At 40.3% G+C, this 18,129-nt stretch overlaps 1 protein-coding gene across 2 annotated transcripts in view; it reads left to right on the forward strand.

The window, feature by feature from the left end:
• The window catches only part of GPC6 (glypican 6), a 1,118,215-nt gene that overhangs the window by 318,913 nt on the left and 781,173 nt on the right, over nt 1–18,129 (forward strand). For both annotated transcript variants that reach the window (XM_073347752.1, XM_073347761.1), the window contains exon 2: nt 11,899–12,057. In XM_073347752.1, coding sequence (XP_073203853.1) covers nt 11,899–12,057 — 159 coding nt within the window. The remainder of the gene's footprint in view (nt 1–11,898; nt 12,058–18,129) is intronic.

Here is an 18,129-nt window from a genome sequence, read left to right on the forward strand (position 1 = left end):
AACACCTTAACAGAACTGATTTCAAAAAGACTTTTTGGAGTTGAAACTACAGGGCTTGGGACACAGTATCTGCTGTGCAATTGCAGTTAAACAGCCAGTCTAAATCTATGGTGAAAGCATGCAAATGTCTCACCCTTAAAAAATGAAAGTAAAGAAATTGGAGGATAAATTAAGACCTAGGGAGAAGGGGATATTAATAGAGTACTGAGGATCCCATAGAAGTCAGAGAGAGATCACTCACATTCTTCGCTTATAACAATATTTTTGAAGATCCAGAAATTTCCATTTAGATTGTTAAAATACCTGGAGACCCTTTATTTTTCCACTGGAAAAGGCCCACTGCAGTAATGCAGTTATATTACATTGCACAGCTATAGTATGCTGATAAAGAAAAGTTTAAGAAGGAAGCTGGAAGCATTCATCATTCATTTCTAGAAAGTTATCGTACATTGGAGGAAAAGAGAAAAATTTAAGCAGATAACTGCAGAGAAGTCTTGACATACACATGGGGATTTCCTTTCACGTTGATCTTTAACCATAAAGGTCAAACCTTTACCATTAAAACACTTGAAGGGCAAGGAACTCTGTTACATTTGGTTATTGATTTTTGTTGTTGTTGTTGTTGAAGGCCTTGAACCTTGCTAAGTATCACAGGCTACAGGGGCATCTGCACAAGGACAGTAACAGAGAGAGCTGACAACTTGTTCAGTCCAACTGTGGCAGAACCGGATTCCAAAGACAGCACAGACTAACAGTGGACCCAGATTCTCAGAAATTGGAGGAAATAGTGGAACCTTATATGACACTAGACTGAGCTAAGCTATCATCTGTCTTTTTATGATGAGGTTTTGCATTTTTCTCTTTGATGCTCTTGTTTCAGTGCAGTAAAAGCTGGCTGACATTAACGAGGTATCGTTACTGTTCATGATATGGAGTGAACATTCATGTGCTGTGGTAAACAATATTTAAATAGAAGTTTCAAATTTCTATTAATTCTTTCATGCCTTGTAATTTTCACCATGATCATGCAATAATACTTATGTACTAGATTCAGCAGTCCATTAAAGCTACATTGTATAATATAAGTGTGCAAAGTGGGTGAGGATAGCCAGTGGAGAATTTCTCTTGGGTAGAGGAACTCTCCATGGACATATAGCTGGAGGAAGTGGCTCTGCTGCTTCCTGTGTTAGCTGCCCTCCTCATTATTCTAAGAGGAGGGAGTGTTTTTACCAGGGGTGGGGTATAAGCAGGGTATGGTGTGGGCAGCAAGGGGCATGCAGGAGCAGAACTCTGCTATGCCTTATCCTTAACTGGCACAAAGCCCATTATGTGGAAGTCAGAATAGATGCAATACTTCTCCCACTACACTCAAGTAGATCTGAGTTGCCCAACTTTAGGAAAAGAGTAAATAATTCTCTCTCTAGCTAGGACAATTGATGTTGCATGAGGAGTTGTTATTATCTATGGGTTAGTGGGGTGAATAACCTGTAGGTGTGGAATGGTAGAAAGACTTTATCAGCATGAGTTTGGGATGGCTTTATTATGCCACATATAATGAAGCCATAGGAAAAATTGAAGAGCCAAGTGACTAAAAACTCTTAAGTAATTTTTTTTTGTAATATATGTGGCATATACAGAATACATGATGATGGGCTGCAGAGTTTTTTTCAGCTTGAGTTTGGGACGATCTGCATAACTCACTTCTATGTGATATGATTCACGCAAACTCATGCTGATCAAACCTTTACAAATCCACCCTCATTTACTCCCTCTGGCAGTCAAAAAAGCGAACAGGATGTTAGGAATCATTAAAAAAGGGACAGAGAATAAGATGGAGAATAACTTATTGACCTTATATAAATCCATGGTACGCCCACATCTTGAATACTGCATACAGATGTGGTCTCCTCATCTCAAAAAAGATATACTGGCATTAGAAAAGGTTCAGAGAAGGGCAACTAAAACGATTAGGGGTTCGGAACGGGTCCCATATGAGGAGAGATTAAAGAGACTTGGTCTTTTCAGCTGGGAAAAGAGGAGACTAAAGGGGAATATGCTAGAGATATATAAAATCATGAAGGGTGTGGAGAAAGTGAATAAGGAAAAGTTATTTACTTGTTCCCATAAAATAACAACTAGGGGCCACCAAATGAAATTAATGGGCAGCAGGTTTAAAACAAATAAAAGGAAGTTCTTCTTCACATAGCGCACAGTCAACCTGTGGAACTCCTTGCCTGAGGAGGTTGTGAAGGCTAGGACTATAACAGGGTTTAAAAGAGAACTAGATAAATTCATGGAGGTTAAGTCCATTAATGGCTATTAGCCAGGATGGGTAAGGAATGGTGTTCCTAGCCTCTGTTTGTCAGAGAGTGGAGATGGATGGCAGGAGAGATCACTTGATCATTACCTGTTAGGTTCACTCCCTCTGGGGCACCTGGCATTGGCCACTGTCGGCAGACAGGATACTGGGCTGGATGGACTTTGGTCTGACCCAGTATGGCTGTTTTTATGTTCTTATAATAATAAAACTGTGTTGAGAACAGCTAAAATAAAATAAAAATCTAGTTGCATTATAGTTTATGGGCAAAGAAAAGCTGTATTCATGATTTATTCTATTCCCACTTGTGTTGACTTTGGAGTAAACAGGGTCATCTTTACATTGTATGTAAGATATTCCTGCTATTATAGCAGGGGATATAATAAAGAGCAAAATCAATTGGGGGCAGGGGGGAAGTTAGCTGTCATCCCTTGGAGGAAACATGCTTCCAAACCACAAAATTACAGCCAGGTAGCCAGCAAGATGATGAAACTGCACAATGCTGAATCACAGTTTGCCTTTCACAATGCACTGGGCAAAATGTCAGTAATACACAACCCAAGAGATAGTTAAAGATTCTTCTCACAAACTGTGCTATCAAAAACCAATTGTCTAACTGTATATGGCTAGAAAATAAAATGAACCTGAATGTAGGAGAAGTGGAGCAGCTTCCAGTAGTTTAGCTAGGAAGATTCGAGAGACTCTATCCCTTTCTTTAGCTGCTGGGTAGTACTAGTATGAACAGGTTTGCTTTGGCCTCAGTTTCTGTGTCTTATTATTGAGGGCTTCCCAAGGACAATATGATCAGGGCTTCTTGTAAGTGAATGTTCCCTGTGAGACACATAATGTAGAGACTGTTAACTAATTATCGGTCTGTTTGGAAGGTATTCATTTTTTAATTGACCTCAAGGAACAAACAGAATTTGAGGGAAAATGATTTGTGTTGAAGGCAAACAGATGAGTCACTTTCTTTCATGATGGGAGGAGGTTGGTTTAACAGGATCAGGTGGACACATAAAGCTTTTTATTTAGCTGCTAAAAATTTAGAAGGATCAAGAATTGTAAGCAGGCACTGTGCATATGTCACACTGACTTTTTTTCATTCAGATATTATGTTTTATGCAAATATTGTTTCAGTCCTCTCTGAAACATTGCAATAGAATTCATTTAAATCATAATATGTTTCAGTAGGAAAGTTCAACTCTGCAATTTGAATGCCAGGTGTGCAGTTTCACCGAGGCTGCTCGTGGGGCTGTTATACCCCCACAGAGAAGATAATTGCATCAGAAGGAACTTCAAGACTGTTAGTTAGGGAACAGTCTTTGGTCCAGCACAAAATGATATTTTAATTTTTGTCACTTGAATATTGGCTGAAATGATTATAAAATGCACATTTTTTGTTTTGTTACAGTTTAGCATTTTTAAACTATTCAATAATTGCTGTTGTTAATTTTCTGCTATTTTGTTGGAATCTGTAAATGCTTATGAGTCAAACACTTCAAAGTGCTAAATATTTCCTAGGGCAAAAATAATTTCACACCATAGAAAATGAACAAAGTGCTTCATAACAATAAGCCCATCCACTTGATTTCACAATTAGTGTTTTAACATACACCTGAGAATATTGACTGGAAGAGCCTGTGTTCAGAAAGCTCTAGACTCAAACACCATTATCTCCCAAAGAAATGGAGAAGTGTTATTTAAATTCCAGTATTTACAAACCTATTTCTTATTTTTTTTTCCAGTAGGACACAACCCTGAGTTCTTTCCACATCTCAAAGAGAAAATATTCCTTCTGAGACTGAGTAGATGAAAAGTTTTTTTTGCTAAAGTATAATTTTTTCTCCTTTTGTTCTTCATCACTTTTTGTTTTATGTAAACTGAAATGTTTCCAAGGAAATTTTACATTCTTGGTAGTTTCCCCAATTTTTTTTCTTGTTTATTAGATTTGAAGGACTGATATATTTTTGGTGGCCTTGGCTTTAGTCCTCCAATTGGATCCTTGTGGACAGACCTTTGCCTTGCGTACAGCCACATTTGACAAGGGTCCACCCACGTTGACTTGATTAGCAGGATGAAGGATACTTTTTTCTTTTCTTTTTTTTTCTTTCTTTTGCATCTCTTCTGTCTTTAGTAGCCACTGCCATTTCTCAGACAGCAACTGAGTTTGAATGCCCACAGAGCACTACCATTGTGTGTCTTAACATTCATTTACTGCTGGATTTACAAAGCAGGGCACAAATATCGACTGTAAAACTCTATTAACAGCAATCATAGTATTGAATGCCTGGAGGCGGAGCAGTATGAATAGTGGAGTTTATTGTTGGCTTTTATTTATGGTGAGGGCAGAAACTATCAAAATTAACTACCTCATAAAGAATTATTATTCCTGCAATTGTAAAATAAACAGCATAATCCATAAGAAGTCTGGCTGACTTTAAATGATTTACATGAGCATGCTTCCACGTCTAATATTGTAAGCTGGGTGTTACTGATAGCTGTAGACAGGGCTTCAGAAGAACCATAATCTATTGGAGGAAATATAAATGTTAATTTTGTTTTACATAATAGTTTGCGATATGTTCAGATTGTACTCCTCCTAAAGAGTTACCATACATAGATAACGTGTGGCACTTTGATAGACTGGTAGAAGCCAATTATTCAATTTATGCAATTTTTTTAAAAAGCTCTCGTAAGCTTAAATAATTTATGGCATGTTGTGAGGACACCAGACTACTGTGTATTTGAATATAAAACAACTGCCTTGTAAATTGTTTTATTACATTCAAAGTGCCATACAAGAGGATTACCAAATTCAACTGTAACATTTGCCAGTTTGGAGGAAGTGAAGACAGGTGTGAGATTATAGCTGCAATAAAACTGAAACTGAATACTAGTAGCTGAAATTGTAGCAGGCAATTGGTTTGATTTATATAATACAAGCCACAAAAGGAGAGAGATGTAAGTCAGCAACTTTGGTTGGAAACACAGTGGTTAGATGAGTTGTAGTAGGTCACTAGGAACTGCTGAATTAATACTTGTTTGATTCCAGCATAGTGCTGGTGCAGCATAATTACATGCAGTCGAGCTTATCTATGGAGACACCATTTTCAACAAGGAAAAACTAGCCACTCATGCCCAGTGCCACTTATGCCATATAATCTTTGAGAATGTGGAACATATGGAGTTTCATAGGGCAAGAGGTGGTGCATCAGTTGTGAGCACAGTAGTAGCCTGTAAAATACTTAAGATGTGTAAATACCCAGATCAGTCATTTAAACCCCTTTCGTTAGGGTCCTGGGACACAGCATAACAAAACTGAAATGGAAAATGAGCCTGTACCAGGAAATAAGGGAAGCACAATAAAAATAGTCTCTAGAATTACTTCCAATCTGGACAGGCTTGATATCACTGATGGGGAAAGCTTGCATAGAATCAGCAAAAACTCTTTCTTGAAGAATAATAACAAAAAATTTAGAAGAAAATGCAAAAGACGCAGAATTGTGACATAGTCTGTTTTCCTTAAAGTGAGTGAACTGGAGGTTCTGCCAAAACTTAGTACTATCAACTATGGCAAGCAGAAAAGTTAAAGAAGGAAAATAAAGATAAATGATTAAATAATTATAGACAGGACTGGGAGCGCCAACTATTACTTAGGTTGCCTGACACTTCCTATTATAAGACCCTATTTTCAGTTGTTTATAATTTTGCCAGACTTGCACCATTTGTGTTGAAATTTTCCATGCTGACTCTCTGTGTGTGTTTGTGTGTGTGTGTGTTGTGGGGGGACGGGGATTTAAGGCTGACTTAGTCTGTTTTTTTTTTTTTTTAAATTTCAGCCAAAGCAGTTCAGCCATTTCTGAGAATAAGATTAGGGGAAAATACATTGCTTTGCCTGTATTTAAAAAATGTGGGACCTGTTATTTTAAATGTTCTGGCTCCCTCATGTTTTGGGGCAGGGACTTGAAATTTGGTAGGGGGTGCCCTTTGTCTCACAGTTGTGCTTTTTGACATGTCTATGAAAAGTTACCAAATTTGGGTAAATTATAAGCATTTGAAAAATTGCAGTTTGCCCAGGCTTAGAGGATTGCTAGAGCTTAACAGCTAAAATCTGCAAAGATACTATCTTCAGTGAGCATGCTCCCGCCCCTCACAGCTTCTAGGTGTGACCGGACTGGACATGCACCATCCTGACACACTGATCATGCTCCGGTCTAGGACTATGTGGGCTAGAAAAATTTTCCTTGTCTGTAATGGTTGCTCCCAGCTGCTCTGGAGTGTGTCTGAGCACTGGAACTGAGAGTGGGGAGTCTGTCTCTCCTTTGCTGTTAATCACACACACACACACCCCAGCTGGGCCCTGGACAGTATGGAGGGGGAAGCCATCTATTAAAATACAAAGGGACACAGCTGGATCAAGGAAGAGGAAAAGGAGTGGATCAGGAAAGGGATCTGGTGAGAGGGGGAGAAACTGACTGTGAGTTGGAGAGGGAAGCCTGGGAATGGTTGGACAAGGAAACTGGGAGCAGAGGTGGGGAGGCATGGACTGGTTGGGCAGGAAGGCTGGGATAGGTTGAGTAAGGGGTTGGAACTGGGCTTGGCTGGGCATTGAGACTGGCAGTTCCTCATTAACTGAGCACTGTCCATCCTGTGCACTGAATGAGGCAGGGGTCCTTTGGAAAAAATAGGACATAACCATGTAATTAAAGACTGTGTCAAAATGCACACACACAAGGAGGCCTTAATTCTGGCATTTCCTAACTCTCGAGTACTTGATTTTGCCACCTTAATCATGTTCTTTTGCTGTCGTTTTAGTGTGTGCAATATGTAATAATGGTGCAGCCTCTTAGCACATAATGCAGCTTGATGTCGAGTTATCCACCCAGGAGCACAATGATTTCAGGGACTAAATGCTAAATGTTTTAGTTACCTTTAATATTTTGCGTGAATTTTTTTAAAAATCAGTGTTATAGAATAGGCGTTACTATCAATAGATAGTTACCTTTGGTATCATGGAGGAAAGCAGATTTTAGGGGAAAAAGCACATGTTCAAAGAACATTCTTAGATGAGATGGAGCCTACTTGAAATTAAACCAAAATGGCCGTCTTCTGTAGAGACGACTCTGATAAAAGACAGTTAGTGGGATGATTCTGCTAATATTGTGAAATTTAAGAGCCACCAGATGTGTATTAAAGGCTTACAATAGACAAAGGGTAAAATTTTCAATAGCGCATAGGTGACGAAGGAGTACTTTGTCTGTTTTCAAAGCAGGGTCCATGTGACTTAGGCACTTTTGAGAAGGGGATTTTGAAATCTACATAATTTATGTGTTTTTCAATAATTTAACTTGGGTGCCTGAAGTTAGGCTCCTGAGTTCATATTAAGCATCCAATTAAATGGCCAATTTTCAAAATTTGTGAGCATCCAGCAACTCACACTGACGTAAGCAGGGAGCTGCTGTGTGCTCAGCAGTTTTGAAAATCAGGCCACTTAATTGAGTGCCTAAATACAGATTCAGTTGCCTAACAGACAGACAGTCTGTTTTGAACATCTTGGCCTGAGTGTCTCCAGCAGTGTTTTATATATAAGATTTAAGGGCTGCTTCTGTTCATTTGAAGTCGGTAAGACTCTTCCAATGACTTCAGTGAGCTTTGAATCAGGAGAATTTGAGGTAGAAAGTATGGGCTTGGGAACTTTTGCTTAACTATAATCTGGCATGTACTTTCAATATGGGAAATAAAATGAGAAAAAAATGTTTCGAAACAGAATATGAAGAATAGGGAGAGACCATTTTTAGGTCTGCACTAAGATGCGAGAAGGATGTGGAAAAAGACAGGTGAGCTAGAAGTGTTACTAATACTTGTTCTAATTTAGTGGTCATAATTGAAACCTGATGGGAAGATTCTCATAACTGGAATGTCCATTTAGATGGGTACAATATGGGGAGAGGAAGTGGATGAGTGATATTAGATATCTAGAGTTTTGATGATACCAAGGAGATCCACATTTCAACCATTAAGAAAGTAGTGGTTGAAATTATTGGGTAAAGATATAAGTAATTAAACAAATGAGAACACAGTGTCTGTTAAGGGGAAAAAATAAAAATTGGGCTGGGGGAGAGAGAGAGAGTGAGAGACAGAAAAGCGGGGGGAGGGATGGACACAAAAACAGAATGAGTTCCTGGCAGTCAAGGAGATGAGATGGGCTTTTAAAACAAATTGGTGATCGATGCAGTAATAAAGAGAAAGTAGGCCTGCAAATAAATGGGATAGAGGAAATTAATGATGATGCAAAATATCTGAAATACTGAGTTCTTTAGGCTTTGTTGTACTTTGATATTTTGAATGAAATAATGATAATATCTAGAACTGTGGCTATTCATAGTTAAGCACTGAACCCTGATTATTAGCTGATATTCAATAGAAACGACAACAAACAGGTCTGATATAAGATAAGGCCAACAAAAAACAGACATGGGGAGAAAAGAGAGGAACTGAATAAACGCTGAAGTTCATGAGAACATGGGAAAAAAGAGAGACAAAAAGAAGTAGTTGTGATGTAAAGCAAGCATAAACTATCCCCAAAGCTGGAAAGAGGAAAGTACATGTTTCTCCAGGGTTTTCAGTTGCAAACCAGAAGGCTATTGAGTCTTTTTGCATGAGGATTTTCTGACATTTGGAAAGGGGATGTCTAGCAACGTTTTCTTAATGTTACATAAGCACTTCAGATGGGCAAATCTGCTTGTAATGACAGATTTTTCAAAGTCATCTAATTTTCATTCTTCTTTCTGTTTCTGACCTCTGATAGGCAGTGAGATCATCACTAATGCCCACCACTCTTTTTTTTTGTTTGTATAGTCAGTGATGAGCTGCCAAAATCTTAACAACCGGTTCCCTCCTCATCCCACGAGGGGGTTGTGGCCCACCTCCTTCCCCCGGGGACTCCTGCCCCATCCAACCCCCTGTGTTCCTTTATGCCCCCCCCCCGGACCTCTGCCCCATCCACCCCTGTCCCCTGACTGCCCCCAGAACTGGGCAGGAGGGTCTCGTGGGCCACCGTAGTGGGTGCCCACCCTGCCCCTAAGAGCCAGAGGGACCTGCCGGGGGGCGAGGTGGGGAGTCCCAGCGGTGCTTACCTGGGGCAGCTCCCAGGAAGCATCCAGCAGGTGCCTCTGGCTCCCAGGGGCGGGGGAGCGTAGCTGGGTGGGAGCAGGGGTAGCGGCCTCTCCCCCCACAGATCACATCAAAAGTGGCACCTTAGGCGCTGACTCCGTGGGTGCTCTGGGGCTGGAGCACCCACGGGGAAAATTTGGTGGGTGCAGAGCACCCACCGGCAACTCCCCACCTGGCCCCAGCTCACCTCACCTCTGCTCCGCCTCCTCCCCTGAATGCATTGCCCCGCTCTGCTTCTCCACCCCTTCCCCTGGCTTCCTGCGAATCAGCTGTTTGTGTGGGAAGCTGGGAAGGGTTGAGAAGCAAGCGGCGGCTTCGCACTCAGGCCCAGGGAGGCGGAGGTGAGCTGGGGCAGGGAGCGGTTCCCCTGCGCGTCCACCCCGGGTTACCTGCTGTGGCGCGGGCAGCCCTCCTCTTGCTCCCCCGCCCATCCCAGCTCCCCTCTGCTCCGCCTCTGCCTCCCTGGGCCTGAGCGCGAAGCCGCTGCTTGCTTCTCAGCCCCCCGGCTTCCCACACGAACAGCTGATTTGTGGGAAGCCGGGGGCGGGGGTTGGGGGGCGGAGAAGCAGAGCAGGGTGGCGCGTTCAGGGGAGGAGGCAGAGGTGGAGTGGAGGTGAGCTGGGGCGGGGCAGAGAGCTGCTAGTGGGTGCCATCAGATTTTCCCCATGGGTGCTCCAGGGCTGGAGCACCCACGGAGTTGGCGCCTAAGGCACCACTTTTGTCCAGTTGTTAAATTTAGAAGCCCTTTTAGAACCAGTTGTCCCGGTTCTAGCAAACTGGTGTGAACCGGCTCCAGCTCACCACTGTGTATAGTGCCTCGCATAATGGGGTCCTGGTCCATGATTAGGGGCCTCCTTGTTATGACTGCAGTACAAATAGGTAGTCAGAGTGATGATGAAATAACCCTCCTTCAAGATGTCTCATGTCTACATTTTTTGTAAAGTTTTCAGATTTCTAAAAGAAACTTCCTCTGTGAAAACTCAGAGAAACAAATTAAATCTTTGAGGCTTATTGGGAATGTTTGCACTTCAAAACAAAAGGCTTTTAAAAAATGGAATAAAGTAAGGGCAGATTCATGTGCAACACAATGTTTGTTCTAAGCATGTGTACTTATTTTTAATACCAGAATTGTTTTAATGGTGTGATAACTAAATTATATCTCTCTTCTGAGAGCAACCCAGGGCCTGGTTCTCACTCATGCTCACAAACTCACAAACTTTAGGTCCTCTTTACACTCCAAAGTGGTGCAAAGTGGCCTTGGTGTAAATAATTAGGTCCCCAGTATGTATTTAGTCCTTGAGCTTTGTCCATCATCTTATTTGCATCATATAAAGGTTTGCAGAGGAATTTACTCAGGATATAGTATATGAAAAGCTAAATGTTTTCATTGCTTTACAAGAAGAGGCCTATCATTTTTCTTACTTCTCAGCAGGGAGGTGGATTTCCCTCCTTTCATACAGCCCAGGCTAAACATTTCTGACATCCAGAGTACAACATCAATTGGAAATTCACATTTCATGTAATAACAGACCATTTTAATTTCATGAGCTACAGAATTGGCTTCCACTTGGAAATTGCACTGAAGAAGGCAATATTGTCACTGCATAAAGAGAGACATCTATTGAAGTAAATAAGAGGCTTTCATTACCTTTTACGTTGCATTTCCATATAGCATAAGCATTAATTAAACCCTTCATCGCGTTCTTGCTTCAAGTGGAGCATTTGCTGTGTCTGACAAGAAATGTCATCCAAGAAAATGTGTGGAACCCAAACATTGCTATTAAAATACACTTGCTTGAGCAGAAGGGAGAAAGTGGAAAGAAAGTGTTGCTGCACTAAGGCAGTCCAACAGGCAGAAAGACACGTCAGGGAAACATCCTCTTTCTTCCCTTTTCTGCCCAGGCCAACCCTTTGTGTCTAACAGAGTATGGCAAAGCTGCCAAAATTTGTAATTCTCATATCTGAAATTTGGTAGAGAAAAAGCTCTGAAAGCTTTATTACTGGCCTTGTCGCCAGGTATTTCTCAGGACAAATCAAATGCAAGCAACTGTCCTCGAGATTTACATAAAGGGATTCTTCAATTAAGAATCAGTTTAACCTTGAGAGAGTCTCATTTGAATTGCAAAGCTTATCAAAATGGCATTGCAAAGACAAAAGTCCCTATTTGGTAAGGAATCCAAGAATGAGGCTAAATTGTAGGTCAGATGCAAAGTGTTCCCACATTAGGACTGGATTGTCAGGGAAATGATCTTGCAGAGAGATGATTGTTTCTATATTTGATCAGTATATTTGTTCATGCACCCTCAATAAAAAGGTGTGCATTTCAGGAGCACTGTGTACATTAAGGTAATCAGAACCTGTTGCTCATTTTTGGTGAGTCCACAATATGCTTTCTCTTACTATTGCAGGGGAACATTTGAGAATCTGTCCTCAGGAGTATACATGCTGCACCACAGAAATGGAGGACAAGTTGAGCCAACAGAGCAAACTGGAGTTTGAAAACTTGGTGGAGGAAACAAGTCACTTTGTGCGCACCACCTTTGTGTCCAGGCACAAGAAGTTTGATGGTAGGTTGGGGTATAATTTGCTTATTCTTTGGAGGTTGAGAAAATGAGCCTTCAAGCCTTCAAGTTGACTTCCGGAATTGTACACGAGTCCATTATCCAGAATATATTCTGATTTTTTTTCCTTTACAATTTGATACCACTGTTGCAGTTATCATCTTAGCTAAGATAAGGGTTAACTTTATAGCTTATGCCCTTTATCAGCTCTGTGACTATTGCCTTTAATTACAGTAACATAAAGAATCAGGCAGTTGAGTGTCTGCAAACTTGGCTATTTTTTTTAAGAGAGGGAGAGAGATCGCCATAAGATACATAATTTTTCCTCTCCTAATTTCAAATGCAATTTTTAGGCTTGCAATTACATTCACTGTTGCAAGATGAACTATGGACCTTTACCCTAACCATGATTTTTGTTAGGGTAAAGCTTTTTTTTGTAGTCTATAGGCTGGCTTACTCTTTCTTCTGAGTTCCAACACTTTCCCTGTGAAGTACAGTGTCCCTCTGAGCACCCACGGCTTGCACACACATGGGAGGAATTTCACTACAAACCACTCAGGAAGTATTGAAATCTATTTCTACAAAAATTGACAGACAGATTTTTGGTTATTTTTCTTTCCATTCAGTACTATGATCTCTCCTTTCTCCAGTTTAGGAAGATCTGGGAAAGGGATCAGAGACTTGCTCTGACAATTTACCCACAGTAGTTTTCTTTAGAAATGAATGTAAAATGTTTTTTTTTCCTCCCCTGTCCTTATTCTCCCATGGGCACTATTTATTAAATAAATCTTTCTCATTATAAATCACAAAGTAGTAAGTGCCAAAATAACAAGTTTAATATGTTCAATCACAACTGTGTCCGTATACACATTCATCTGAGGTCTAGATACATTTTGACTGTTTCCTTCTATGTATTTCATAATATTCATAAGTGGGCAAGACACCTCTCTCTAAGAAATGTGTGTGGCACATGCACAGAGGAGCATAACCCGCATGGCAAAGGAGAAGCAGAGTTTTCTCCGAATGTTTCTTTCCCCATGTAGAACTTCTACTGGAATGTAAGTTTTGAGGCGGGTTGGTCAATCCTGCTGAACATGGCACGGATCTGTGCATATCTGTTGTTCTTGGGACAGGATGGAAGAAAATAGAAATGTGTTAGACTGGGATTGGAAGTTTTGCTGGGGACAATGAAGGCTAATTTGTGTAACTTCATGGGGTTAGCAGGTTGAATGCTGATGCTGTGTGGGGAATTGGAAGCCAGTATCAGCAATTCTATGTACAAAGAGTGAGGATGTGTGTTGTTGTTGTTATTATTATTTTATTTTATTAGATTTTAATTTTCAATTAGGAAGCCAGACGGGGGACAGGGGAAGGTTCCACATTGAAGTTGTACAGTGAAGTGCTGGGAGAGATTGTAGCTTTTAGGATAATACCGTTTTCCTTATTCCATTAAAATTTTGCTTCACTGTGAGAAGAATGTGACTTTTTGTGATAGTTTCCCACTGTCACATGACAAGGAAGACAAGCAACCTTGGTCAGGAAAAGCTAGTGATGATGGGGGGTGAAGAGGAGCATAGTGGAAAGTTTTGGGGAGGCATATATTTCCCACTTCCTTCCGCTGATGGGAGAAGGTGGTTGTGGATTCCCTATCCCCTTCTCCCAGCCCCTATGCTGCTATAATTTACAGTGTGGAAAATGATTCTTGGAGGGAATGCTGGGAATGTGCATTCAGGTAACAGAATGATGGTGCGGTATGAATTTATTATATAATCTTTTAATTGTGTAATCTGTTGCATGTGATTTGGAGCTGACTGTGTAGAGTGCACCTTCAGGATTCTGTTTGAGTTTGTGAAAATTTAAAAGCTTCATTTTTGTATTTTAAAAATAGTCTTGGAGCACGTGCAATATTCAACGATGATTTTTTAAATAGAAGTAACAATTTAAAACCCTCAACAGCAGCTGCAGGGATTTCTTCCATTTGTGCATGGAAACCAGTATAGTCAATAGAATTTGGTGAGTTATGTGCGTTACTAAAAATGCTTGCAGATTGTCAATAGTTTGTCATAGGTTTCAGCTGATTCCTTTTCTGTACTCTTTATAATTTGATGCTTTTTTATATTACTACACTGAATAAATAAGGCTTTGGTGGATTCTCCATCACTTGAAATCTTTAAATCGAGACTGGATATCTTTCTTAAAGATGCTGTAGCTCAAACAGAAATTATGGACTTGATGCAGATATTACTAGATGAGGTTTTTTGGCCTGTTTTATGCAGGAGGTCAGACTAGATTGTAATGGTCTCTTCTGACCTTGGAATCTGTACATTTTATTATTTTTTTTAAGAGAGTGCTTGTCATTTGAAGTTCAAGTGTTGTCACTGAACAACTGAGCTTCATTTCATAGTCCTTTAATCAGATTCTGTAATTGTTCTTGAGGTATTCTTTTTATATGCAAGAAATGTTGAGTCCTCCTTGGCACTGCAGATATTCCCATGGAATAACATACCCATCAAGTAGCCTTCATCTTCACTAGAGGACTACCTGTAGTCTGTCTGGGCATTGAAGCAGTTTAAAATGATAGGGCATTCTTTATGCTGAAAGAACAATTAGATTTTTAGACTAGTTGGACCGTAAGCTCTTTGAGGCTTGGACCATCTCTCTTGTTCTTTGTTTGTACAGGGCCTAATGTGGTGGGGTCATGGTCCATGCTTGTAAGCACTACAACCTGAAACATAATAAAAATAAATAAAACAAATTGTGGGTGTTTAATGGAAGTTGCTGTCCCGTACTCGTGTGCATCAAGAGACGCACGTATCGGCAATCAAAAATACATGTGTGTTTGTGCATATGTTGAAAATTTTGGCACCAGTAAAATAAAACACATACAAAAAGTCATTAAATATAATGGAAGAGGTTTTTAGAAAAACCTGATAAATAACTTGAGCAGTGAAGTCAAGGCTGATCTTAGCCTTGTTTTAGGAAAGGAGTGGAAGAACGTAAGGGTAATATGCAAAACCTTCACTTTGCATTATGTTCCAGCTCATTTTATCAGTCTCAAAAATACCACTTCAAACACTTTACGTGAATACTAGTTTTCAGTTATAGATGGAGGTGGTAGGCCCACCTATTATAAAGATTGCCTGACACTTCCCATTAGAGGACCTTGTTTTTAGTTTCTTATAATGTTGACAAACTTTAGCCAATTGGGCTGAAATTTTCCATGCTAGGTGTCCGGTTCAGGGTTAATTATTCTGGGGAAAATTACAGCCAAAATGGTTCAGCCCTTTTCAAGAATGAGCCTGGGGCAAATGCAGTGTTTTGCCCATTTAAAATATTCTAGTGACCTTCATTTTGCATAGTTTTAGTGCCCCCATGCTTTGGAGCAGGGACTTGAAACTTAGCAGGGAGCCTGCCTTTGTGTCCCTGTAAAAATTGTGGGGAGGGATAGCTCAGTGGTTTGAGCAGTGGCCTGTTAAACCCAGGGTTGTGAGTTCAATCCTTGAGGGGGCAAGTTAGGGATCTGAGGCAAAAATAAGTCCTGCTGTGAAGGCAGGGGATTGGACTCAATGACCAAGGTCCCTTCCAGCTCTACCACATGGACCCATGCGCCCATGCACAAAAAGTTCTCTAATAGACTATGGAACTCTTATCATGAGGTAAGAAAGGTCCATGGCCAGGTAGTGTGTGGCATGCTGGGGTATAAATCTATGGTGCACTAGCTTGCCACTCAGTAACTCTTTGTATAGATAAGTCCTGAGTCTCACTATTCCTCAGCTGTCAGCAAATACCTGTGAAACTCACTGGCAAAGTGTCACACCCCCTCCCCCTTGTTGGTCACATACAGGATGACAACCTATTACTGCTATCACATACTCTTAGGGAAAGCAGCAGAGGTCTGTGTGCTGAATCTAAAGTTTCCAGCATTGCTGATGACCAATGTGAGGGACAATATGATACCACATGATGGACTTTCTGATTTTTCAGTTAAACTTTTCAAAAACCTAGGAAATTATACACACAAGTGACCCACCCTAAATTAAAATAAACATTATTAAGGTGTCAAAGTCAAGTACTCAAAAATTAGGAAATCCCAGAATTAAGGATGCCTGGGCAACCTTAACTTAACCCACTTACCATTATTTTACCATCTTTAATCACATAATCATATACTATTTTTTTCCTCAGGACCTCTGATTCAGTTAGTGCACAGAATAGATGAACCTCACTTAATGAGCAACCTTAATACTGGCATTTACTAACTTTTGAGTGCTGGAAGTTGCAAACTTAATGTTCTTGTACTGTGTGGTTTTGTGTGTATAGTATAAAAATATCATATGATATTCATAAAATGGGTGCTAATCCTGCAATGTGTTTTGTGTGTTCGGATCTCTGAACTCTCGTATAGAACCACATTGTAATCTTATCCCAGCCCTCTGTCTCCAGTCTGGTGGGAAGCATTAAAGGCTGCCAAGCATGATCCCAGTTACCCCAGATCCACCTGAGAGATCATTAATTTTTTTGGCCAGCTCTGTGAGCTAAGAGACTTCATGATAGCTAGAGATAGATATCTACTGCCCAAGTCTCCATACCAATGCCTCTACTGGCCTGTTGTATTGCACTGTTTTATTTGCAAGTTTCACATTTGTACAGATGAGTCAGTGCTTCTTGACCCCAAAATCTTGTCCAAGGAAGAATAAGAATAGTGATCATTCTGGGCAAACTGTATTGCAAACAGATAGCAAAATATCTCTATTAGAAATAGACCTGCTAAACATTTGAAAGGTGGGATGACAGAAAATTCAAAGAACACTTGGAGTCTCAGCAGGCATGATTTTACTCTTTTAGTTCAAGGTTTTCAACAGAACCGATCCATGCAGTGATCAGGTGCTTCACATCACTAGTAATCGACAAGCAATCAAGTTCTAATTCTCAGATCCCCACTGCATACCAAAGCAGTTTAAAATATATTATGCTCCCAGAGTAGTTGTAATATTATCATCTTAATATCACCATTTCCCTTGCATGGTGGCTTTGCTGAGCAGCTGTTTCACAGACAAGCCAATTTCTTTTAAGTATTGTTCTATCAGCAGCTGAAACCAACCCGACCACAGGATTTTTTCCTGAATGTTAATGAGCAGACTAGTATCTGTTGAGTGACATTTTCTCACTAATCCTTTGAGTAACTATAGGCAAGTTACAGAAAGAATTTTATTTCAGCTAAATTGATCTGATACTGATCAAAGAAATGCTGTCTCCTCAGCCATATGAAAATCATGGAAAAGGTGTTGTTCCAATAAATGGTGGTATTGAAATGAAAAAGTGTCTGAGAACAGTTGTCAGCAGCTTTAGTGGACATGGCTAGCCTTGAGCAGAATGTGTGAGACATTTAAGAAAAATATCCCAAACAGAATAAAGAAAAAGCTTCAACTGTATCGATTTATCCCATGGAGTTATGAAGGTAGTCCCCCAGCCTCTTTTTACAGCCATAGAGACCTAGGGATCCATATACTTGATGCTATTTATATTCTTTAATGACCCTTCAGCTGGTGCTGCATATTTTGCAGGGTTAGAAAGAGGGCTATAAAGATTACCCTAAATAGCAGTTTTCAGAGTAACAGCCGTGTTAGTCTGTATTCGCAAAAAGAAAAGGAGAACTTGTGGCACCTTAGAGACTAACCAAAAACATCTTCTGTACTTTCCACAGTATGCATCCGATGAAGTGAGCTGTAGCTCACGAAAGCTTATGCTCAAATAAATTGGTTAGTCTCTAAGGTGCCACAAGTACTCCTTTTCTTTTTGCTAAATAGCAGTGTTAGTAAAAATAACTCTCTCTTTCTGTCATGTGCTGGTTATGCAAAACTTGTGTGTGAGAGCGATTTGTGCATCTCCTGGCATCCTTGGCTAAACGGCAACTCCCTGTTAGTGGATTTTGTAACTTAATGAACCTGCATTGCTAAACACACACTGCTCAAAATAAATTGATTTTTAAAAAGTTAGTATAAAATCAATATATAATTAATAATCAAATCCCTTTTCTGCGCCAGACTTCCTGTGTGATCTTGGACAAGTCACTTACTT

Source organism: Lepidochelys kempii, chromosome 1 (genome assembly GCF_965140265.1).
Source record: "Lepidochelys kempii isolate rLepKem1 chromosome 1, rLepKem1.hap2, whole genome shotgun sequence".
Lineage (NCBI taxonomy): Eukaryota > Metazoa > Chordata > Testudines > Cheloniidae > Lepidochelys > Lepidochelys kempii.